We start from the raw sequence: 10,583 nt of genomic DNA, 5'->3' as shown, positions 1-10,583 counted from the left end.
AAATAGTAATAATCCTGGACTATAAGGGTCCCAGATCCACAGGGACTCAGGTTATATTTGCCATTAAACTTTTCTAATAACATAAAGCAGTTAGGGCTCCATTTTTACTGAAATGACAGAGGATGTCTGGAAAATGAACAACAAAAACAACCCAGATTCAAGTTAAATCCGCTTTATTCAAGCAAAAGGCATATAGGGCCAAAGAGTAAAATTGCACTTTTTTCCAAATGCATTCCCAGTGGGTAGACTTAACCAAGGCATAAAAGTTACTACGTGTCACATTTTTTACACAAGAGAGGATGATGACAAAAGCACTGGCCCCTGAAAATGATTCCAGTGGCCTCTGAAAATACCAGACAAGTATTTAACAGTTACAACTGGCTATATGTTTTTACTATTTTTGTTAGTGTGGCTGGATATTATAATGCATGCACTACAAAGACCAAAGAAATACCTGGCACAAGTCTTAAAGCTACTAAAAATGCAACACTTTAGAGTAAGAAAAACATAAATTGTGTTGAGATTAAACTTATTGTACAAAGACAAGGTATGTTTTGTATCATTAAAATTAATTTCTTTTTAATAAATTGGAAGCAACAGGTGAAGATGCAATCATCCAGTGTTCATATATCATATCATACACTGTCATTGCTCAACCACGTTTTACCTGTACACCAATGATGCTTAGCTGCAATGAGCATCTTGCAATACTACAGTCTCCCTAGGATTAGTTCTACAAATAAGTTAGCAACATAGCTCATAAGAGAGATAATAGAATAAAAGCAACACACATGAGAATACCAGTGTGAATGCACAAAAAAATCTGAAAGGTCAATAAACTCATGTGATTGAAGCAAGCAGCACTGTATCTGTTTGGAAAGTCAGATTATATGACTGTTTGGAAAGTCAGATTATTCATAAGGCACTAGTCTTTAACCGGCTGGTGTAAAGGATCAAAAAGGTAGGGCTGTATATTTGGCTGTTCCCCAATAGAGGAACCTATGAAGGCATTTCTTTATTTGTGTGGTTGTGGGTTTTACACTAGGCAAACTTGGCAAACATTGACAGATTTTGGAAAGCGCCAAACTGACACCAACCATTTTTTTGACTTGAGACTTTAGAATGCAGCAGTTTTCCTTTTACGTTTTAGGAGTGTCTCTATAGTCTTTTTAAGGCTGTGAGTGTTACAATATAAGCCCTTACTTATTCTAAATTTAAAAAAAAAAAAAGGCTTCATCTGTAAAACTATTTATTCAAGGCAGATAAAGGACAAAAATGTGCTGTAATCATGGGCTTCTGTTATGCCTTTTGGAGTCCATCAATGAAATTCTTCTTCTGAAATCTAACCACAAACATACTGTACATAAGGTGTTGAATTCCACCATGCACCGATCATCTTTAACATTTCACTGAGTAACAGACCAGCAATTTTATAAATGGGGACAATTCAAAATATTGGTGGCACACTCTGATGAGCAGAGGTATACATGTGTTCAAAATGGGTATCTCTTTCATGATATGCTGAAGTATTATTGTAACTGAAACCAACATACAACAGCACATCATCAAAGGCACTTCTCTTAGTCAGGCACACACACAAAGAAAAAAAAAATCAATGGCTATTTAACATGAAAAGAAAATATACATTGAGGAGAATTTACAACAACATTTGTCATTTGTAGTCCTGAGTCTGTAGTATGTGTGTATACTTGTCATACAGCCATGGTCAACTGACTTACACAAACCCTAAACTGGGGCACTAGTTGTTTACTTCAATGGTTCCAAAACCTTACCTGACATCACCCCAAGAGGCTGATTTATCACACCTTAATTATCAACCTGTTTCTGCGTGTATGTTTCTGTTCTCTTTGGCATGTGCAGTGGAATTCTGAAACGTCTGACGTCTGGTGTCGAGTAGAATAACAGGGTGCAATTGTAGTATTACGTGTTCATATTTACTCAGGTATAAATGCAGACACACACATACAAGGCACTCTAGGACTAGGAATGAAGACCCCCTGTCGGAGAAAGTTGCTGTGGAGCTCAGTAGGCAGTAATCATGTGGCTTCTGACATTAATTTGCACTTTGCTCCTCTCCTTGTCTTCATCTTCTCCTCCACCCCTCTTCCTTCAGGTGTTGTTTTATGACTGACTCCAAACTGAAAAGGAAGGAGGCAGATACTTAACACTGACATCACAGACTTTATACACAATATAATGCTTTACAATGCTCAGGGAAATGTTTTGAATTCCATTTAAGTGCCTAAACCATACAAATAAATCTTTTATGCAAAAATTCAAATCTCTGTATTGAAAGCCATAGCAATTTATTATGTTACACATCTTGTGACAAAAATCAGCCTGAAATACACACTGGCTCATGAATACTCACTAATAATGATGACCACAATAATCAAAATGACAGCTATCAGGATGGCCCACATCTGCAAAGGGATAAGAAAATTTCATTATCAGCCATATTTGCATAAATTATTATTATTTGTATAGATAGATAGATAGAAAAAGTGCTGTCTTATAGAAAAGTGCTGTGTGCATACTATTAATAGAATCAATTCTAAAAGTCTGATATTTGTTTAAAAGTCTATAAATAGTTCTAGCAGCAAATTTTTAGTCTGTCATTCCTCTGTGGGTGTTTGACTTCCTTTATTGCGAGTTCAGGAGTCTTATGGCTTGAAGGATGAAGCAGTTACGAAATGAGTTATTTATGTTGCAATGAAAAAACTCTAAATTCTCTGTAGACTAAACTTTTCAGGACTGTGCTTTGTGAACATTATTGTGATTGCATCACCTTGCAGTTTTTCCACCAGTACTTCCTCTTCAGCTTAGCGGCACTGGTCTCAAACTGGGAGGCTCCAGCCTGCAGTGCGTCTGCTCTGTCATCCAGTTCAGACAGCTTCTGGTCTCGTTCAAGCACTTTGTCCACATTAACGCGCATAATATCCACGACCTACACACAATGCCAAAACACTTTAATGGGTTAAATTGACATTTAAATACACTTCATGGGAGCATTCATTGTATAAGGTCTTAAATTTCCTCCCTCCTCTAAAATTACCTAACCCAGATACATTTAAAAGACCACACCTAACAATGAGAAAATTGTGCGCACTTTGGCCAAATAGCAGAGTGAACCTACAGACAGACAGACATGTATGTGCACAGACGGCATCACAGAAAACACATAACCCATATGTTCCACTGATCCACAAACCCAACTCCTGCCCCTCCCTTCAGACAGAGCGGCAGGGTGGTGTAGGCCCATGCTGTTCTTACATAACCATGGAGACAGTGATTACATAAATTCCTAGCAGCCAATTGGAGGCTTTATGCAAGACGCTAAGGTTAAAGTTCTGTGTGGGAGGAGCTAGCTTCAAGTGGGCTATAACAGAGAGTAGAGTATATAGGATTAAGACATTAGCCATTGAAAAAAGGGGAGGAGGTTAGGTACCTGGCTGATATTTTTAGTGTTATTTTTCATGTTTTTTCGCACAGCAGAGGAAAGGGGTTTCATCTGAGAGACTCAGATTTCACATCAGGGCAATTCATGCCACTGCTGCCAAGGGTTACGCAACTCTCTGGTTAACACTGGCATCAAAAACACAAAGAAGTCAAACACAGCGCCTGAGGAGAGGGAACCTGAGGGAGGTAGGGTATAACAATAGTGTGTGTTAGGTGAAACAACTGGCGCATGCTGGGACACAAAACTACGCACAATAAAATCACTCAAGAGGAAGAATACGAGAAACTTGCGCTAAATTCACCAAAGAATTTCTGAAAAAAGATCTCTGTCCACACTCCACTCTAGCGTTTCAACAGTTTTTCAGATATAACTTCCAAAAACATTAATATATCTGAAACACATATCACTAGGGCAGTCGGAGTTACATAATCACAATTCTATAGCAATTAAAAGTCTACTCAATTTTCAGTGTCATGCCAGACCTACTTACTACATAACTGGAGGCTTGAGGACACCACTAGCTGAATTAATAACTGTATATGCTCATGGGAAATGTCCTGGTCTGTGTTATGGGAACTTTTTATATGGTTTTATCCTAATGCATTAAATAAGACTATAATTAATTTGGAGTGGGAAGACATATCAGTGTTATTTATTGTTATATATTCCTGGTTCATTTTTTCCAGTTCATAACTTTTAGGGGAATTAGGTGTATTAGCTCCCAAAACAATTACAACCATAACTGCTTGTTTTTTTTTGTGATTAAATTCAGCTCAAGATTTAAAAATTACTTTCATTTATACACATATCAATTTTTTTAACCGAAGTATTTATTACTTCAACTTACAGTTGTGCTCATAAGTTTACATACCCTAAGAGAATTTATGATTGTTTGGCCATTTTTCAGAGAATATGAATGATAATACAAAAACTTTTCTTTCACTCATGGCTAGTCATTGGATGAAGCCATCAATTATCAAACAAATGTGTCTGCTCTTTTTAAAATCATACTGACAACAAACACTGTTTAAAAGTTTCCATACCCTAGTTCTTAATATTTATATATTATATTCTTAGTATTAGCCCTTTTAACACCAATGACAGCTTGAAGTCTTTTGTGGTAGTTGTGGATGAGGCATTTTATTTTCTAAGATGGTAAATCTGCCCATTCTTCTTGGCAAAACACCTTCAATTCCTTTAAGATTTTGGGTTTTCTTAAATGAACTGCATGTTTGAGACCTCCCCAAAGTGGCTCAATGATATTGCGGCCAGGAGACTGAGATGGCCACTCCTTCCCTTCACTTTTTTCTGCTGTAGCCAATGATAGGTTGACTTGGCGTTGTGTTTTAGGTCACTGTCATGTTGGAACATCCAAGACTGTCCCATGTGCATTCTGTCAGGTTATGCAAACTTATGAGCACAACTGTAGATCTTCAGTTTAACAGTTACCCATTTTTTCATGAATTTGAAGCTTCTTTGAATGAATTTGATATTTACATGATATGGATTATGTTAACCAAATATTGCATGGTTCTGAATTTAGTCATTTTTCAAACTGAGTATTGTGGGATATGCTTTTATATTCCAGTTTTATGAGCATTCTTTGGACACGTATTAGTACATTCAGAATATGTGGCTAACTTTGGATTTTTACTGCGGGTCATGACCATATTCCTCGTTTACACCTTCTCACCAAGGTGGCTGAAGATATAAGGGAGGGAGGTGTATATAAGGCTGCATGTAGCAGAGTTTTCATTTCCTTTTTGTAAGCAGCTTCTCAAGGCTATTGCCCCAACGGGAGAAAAGGTATAAATGGGAATATTTGTGTATGTAAACACAATCGGTGCTTTGTGGTCCCCCTACCTCATCCACCTGGGCCTGGGTCTGCTGCAAGCGCCGGTTGCTCGACCCTGCAGCGGAACCTTCTGGAGCAACACCTGACCTGAAACAAGTGTAAAAATAAATGAAAAATAAAGTAAACAAAAACACTTCTAAGACTAAATATACTGCATAACTTATCGTTTTAGCATTTTTGATAGGTGCTCTTAACCAAGTGTTTTTTTTTCTTTTACAGTGGTAACATACTGCCACCCACTGACTTGAGACAGCATTGCCCTGCAGTGATCTCACTTAACTTTAGAGCTGTCAACTGGTCAGAATATCTTCAGGGATTTGTACTGAACTACAGTCCTCAATGAGACAACAGATCAGGAGTCCAGCAAAATATTTTCACAGACTCAACCAACATTGAAGCCAAGACAGCTGTGGATAGATCACATTTCTTTTACAGAGTTGTCAAAAAAGCCAGACCATCTGAGTATTTGATGTCTGAAAGCCAATTACAAAAACAAACAAAACTAAAATGACAAAAGCTAAATGTCTTTTGCTTAATATTCCATTGACATACAAACTAAAGTGAGAGCAACAAATTGCCACTAGAATCCTGTAACAACCCCACAACAGACTAGATCTAAAGTACACAAACTCGCAGGAAGCTGACTACCAATTGTTGCACTCAAATGCACTCACACTGACCTGCAGATCACAAAACCTTTGACAATTTCCAACCCTCACACCCTTTTCCTGCGATATATACACACACAACAGAACATGTGAAGTGTTTTTCACATTAGAAGTCTAAAAGGAAAATATGTCTAAATAGACAAACAATTTCCAAAACACAATAATCAGACAATTTCTCTAGTATTCTTGGAAATTTAAAGATGTATTCTCAATCCAGGATAGCTAAAGGTTATGAAACTGGAACTGAAGATGGAGCAGATTAATGTGCTGAGGCATATATTAACATCCTTAAGTGCTCTATATAACAGCTAAGACAAAAAGCAAATATTTATTAAACAGCTAACTCGTTCTCCAACCTGCAAGCCACTTTAGAGATTAGTAAAGAAAGAGAATAAATGTCACAAACAAAATAGTATTAAAGTGTATCCTCATATAGCAGGTGCCTAGAAATTACATTCCTCTTTGAATATAGTATCAGTGCTATATTGAGGTGAGGTATAACAGACCACACCATATACACCTAACTTTGGTTTAGGAAAATATCAGTGTGAGCTACAATGGTGTACTATATACCATTTCACACAAGAAAAACAATCCATATTGAAAATGGAAACAAAAATCCCAAACAGTGGTAAAACAGGTAATGGCAACGGCAGTACCAGATGCCAGCAATTCCTTTTAACTCATAATTGTATTTCGATCCACGAATATAGCTGCAAATAATGTTCATTTTTATTGTTGAATATTGTGTAGATTATTTTTCTTGATTCATTAACTGGTCAGTAAAATGTCACAAAATTTCAGAAAATACTCACCTGATGATGACCTGTTAAATTATTTATGAGAATAGTTTTTGATTAATTTGGTAATTGATAACTAATCAATTCATTGTCGCAGCTCAAGTTCTAGTTCAATTTTTCCTTTTACATAATCAGACTGATTTTAGACAATAAAAAGTGAATTAACATCTGTGATATAGTAGAAATGAAAGAAAGAATTTCATTTACAATTTCATTACAACTATAACCCGGGTCATGACTTTGAACATGTGATGAAACAACTGATGTTTCTAAAGCAAAGACGATCCCATTAAATACACCACTCTTTAGTTAACGCAGTGGATGCATTACGAATTTATTGACAAATTCTAAGAAAATGTTTCCTCTAAACTGTAGAAGTGAAGAAATATTAGGAATATGCTGAATTGCACATAGGAAATATGATAGTAAAGTTCATGGCATGTGTCATACATTTGTTCATCTTAAATCATGACTACCAGTGACGTTAGGGTAGCACATATGGTTCATGTCAAGATAATGGCTGTTCAGGCCTGGCAACCTCTAATCATGAAGAAATGGGTGTGAATCATCTGGGATAGTTTATACATGGCAGTGTTATTTGCAAAGCCTAAAACTGACCACCAAAATATCACTTTCTAGAGAACACATTAATCCCGGATAAAAAAAAAAAAAAAAAAAAAAAAGTTAATCAAGTGACGCAATATATTCTTAGTTTTATATATATATATAATTTTAAAAAAATGTATTAATCTATTTCAAACATGCAAAGAAACAAAATTTTAAAAAAACAAAGCAAAATTAGAAAAACAAAATATAATTTAAATGAACAGAATCTATCTTAAAGTAAGTGCAAGTCTGATTTTTGCATGTCGTAAATGCAATGCATTTACAATATGAATTTTGCCTCTACATTTCTATAACAAGCGGAAACTTCCTGTTTAAACAATAAGGTAAGTGCTAGATGGAGCTAATGAGTGAAATGAGGTTAAAGGTTTTAATGAGGTAACAAATGTTTTAAATTAGTAATGTGGCTCACTACTTTTTTTATACTGTACGAGCCTTTCCTAAACACATCAACTAGCTACCTGTTCAGCCATCATTACATTTCCTGTTTTGGATTTTTATACTACCATGGCTTCCCTTTAATGGGGGTATAATGATATCAATTTTACTTCCTACAATGCATAATCAAAGCAACAGAACAATGGCTTCTTTGACTTAACTGAAGCTAAAAGTGTATACAAATAATGCTAATTGATAACTTGCTAGCTAACTAGCAAAGTTCACAAAACAGTCTTTGACCCTGAGATATTTGTCATACACTGATATCCCGACAAATATGGATATCGTACAACTCTATCACAACATACTTTTCTTTATTTACCTGCCTACATCTTAAAGTTAAACGTAACCTTGTTAGCCAGTGTACTTTGCTAAATGGCTACGTTTCGCATAATAACCTCCTAGCACTTGTTGCTTGCTACAGGCAAAGTTTTGGGCGTTGCTTTTTCTGTGATCTAGCTTCACCAAACTATACGGAAGTCCGGGTATGTCAGTCAACTTTGGAGAAGAAACACATTAAAGGTTTTGAAACATCATTATAATATTAGATACTTACATTGTGAAATTGTATTTCTTCTAACGAGACGACTCCGCCGTTGTGTCTTGACAGTAAGCTAATGCTAATGCTAGTGTGTAAATCCGTAACAGTTACTGCCGTCGGTTGGCGTGCTGCCTTCGCTGTTGCCGGAAATACATCCTCTACACAAAAATGTGAACGTAACTATAGCATCTCCATCTTGATTATTAATTTATTGCCTAGTGTGAAAATGTAACTCTAGCCCATATCAGGATACGCTAGAATTTGGCTGAGTCGTTCACAGTATAAAATGTACCTTTAAAATGCAATTTCTCTCTTCGTAAATACTATAAAAGATATTTGCAGGCAAAAGTTGGCACTTAGTTACTACATGCTATTTTATGTTGAATACATATCCCAGACACAGGCTCATGTTAACACAGAATTTCATGTTTAGTTGAGAAATCTCGCATTTACTTAGTAAAGGGGAAAATTCGAGCTCATCAGGAGCGTTTGAACGCAGCATTTAGGAGGCCGTAGTAGGCAGCCCCTCAGTGCATAACTTAAATTATTAACGTATTAAATAAGAATACAGCAAACATTAAATGGAACGAAATGCCCACTTTAAATACGGCAAGATATTGAAAGAGCTATTTAAACATAAGAGTGATGTATCAAATGTTCGTATTTTTGCTCTTCATCACTCAAGTTTCTGGTTCTGTGTCCAGGAGAAAAAGCATGGAGAAGCGACCATCAAAAGCCCGTGATCATCATGTGACATGGGAACAAAAACTGTACAATAATGTAGGCTACTGCAGAAGTTATTGACATTCTGAAATAGTATATGGCGAATAAACAGAGTCCTCTGGATTCTATGCTAGAACAGAGAGGCCAAATATCTTAATGAATTAGTTAAAATCTGATACTATGTCCATTTGTATATAATCTATATGAAATAATAATAATATGGAAAAATGTTTTACTTTTGTTTTTGAAGAAAACAGGACGACTTAAATGCTTTGCTCAGTTGATAAAATGAGAGTAAATCTACGTGGTTTGATGTATTGTTTTTGACATAATTTGAGGCATTATAGTGAACAAAACAAAAATCATTCATTATTATTAGTATTATTTTCACATTTTTTGGCAACTCGGAGGTTTCATCTGTAATGGTGAAATAATAATGTTCTGCAGACAGACTCCAAAAAGCCTACCTTGAATATTTCAACTTGTGCATGTTGTTTAATGCAGCTATGCATTTGGAAAGCTGGTGAAAAATAAGACTGCATTACCGAGGTTTGAATAGAATAGAATGCAGGCAGGCACCCAGTCATTCACACATCTATAAACTCATATTTTATGGCAGACAATTTGATAGTATGATTGCATGAAAACAAATGTCTGCAAGATACACATGCACAAAAAACATAATTTGGATAATTCATAATAATATTTTAAGCAATATCGTCATAATCAGTTAAAGAACTAACTGTTATGCACATTTTTCATAAACACTGGTGTCATGTGCATAATTCACCGATTGCTGTATGTTCAAAACATACAAGTACATTATCAAGGTACGACATACGGTAGAGAATGCTGGTTATCATGCTGATCATTTTCATGAGTGGTGGTGTTTCCCCCTTCGGCAGAGTCGAAATGTGAATAAAATCTGTACACCAGTCTCACTCACCTGCATCATCTCCTTTCCTTTCATAAATAATGGTCCAGTGTATCATACGCCAAAGAAGATGCTTGGGGAATCATTCAAAGTCATTTCCTAAGCATTTGGAGAATTTGAACAGCTGTTATTTAATTATTAAACAAATGACAGATGATGATGTATGGGCAAAAAACATTCCTCTTTGCAAGTTTAGTGCATGTATTCTCCAGATGGAGTGAAAATATCTCTGTTCAGAGCATACTGTACTGCACATGTGGTCAAACAGTAAAGCTGGCTTCTGTGTGAGTTTTTCCAAAATGGACCTATTGGTAAAATGTTTCTATCTCCAAATAAGGCCATTTTTTAAAGAAATAAAAAGCAGTGGCCAAATAAGAATTTTCAGCAGACTCTCAGGCTGAATCGTCAGTGCCAGGAAACAGATCAGTTGGTGTGGTACTGAAGTTAAGCTACTCCACCCATCTGCCAGAATATTTGTCCTCTTAGTTCAGATCTGCACTGATGTTCCATCGATTTCAA

The 10,583-nt window shown here is 36.0% G+C and overlaps 1 protein-coding gene across 2 annotated transcripts; it reads right to left on the bottom strand.

Annotated features, from left to right (window-relative positions):
• Positions 1–156: 156 nt before the first annotated feature.
• vamp3 (vesicle-associated membrane protein 3 (cellubrevin)) lies at positions 157–8,573 on the bottom strand. 2 transcript variants are annotated; one of them, XR_003935503.1, is made up of 6 exons: positions 8,423–8,573; positions 5,345–5,423; positions 2,810–2,968; positions 2,393–2,444; positions 1,348–2,159; positions 157–1,293 (listed from the first exon to the last, which is right to left on the bottom strand). XR_003935503.1 is itself a non-coding variant. In XM_030135347.1 (5 exons), coding segments are annotated over exons 1-5 (309 nt in total). In that variant the 5' UTR covers positions 8,425–8,573; the 3' UTR covers positions 157–2,142. The 2 variants fall into 2 exon arrangements, 1 of the variants encoding a protein (XP_029991207.1); XM_030135347.1 differs by having other exon boundaries at positions 157–2,159.
• Positions 8,574–10,583: the final 2,010 nt, after the last annotated feature.

Source organism: Sphaeramia orbicularis, chromosome 5 (assembly GCF_902148855.1).
Source record: "Sphaeramia orbicularis chromosome 5, fSphaOr1.1, whole genome shotgun sequence".
NCBI lineage: Eukaryota > Metazoa > Chordata > Actinopteri > Kurtiformes > Apogonidae > Sphaeramia > Sphaeramia orbicularis.
This window is presented reverse-complemented; position numbering and strand designations above follow the sequence as displayed.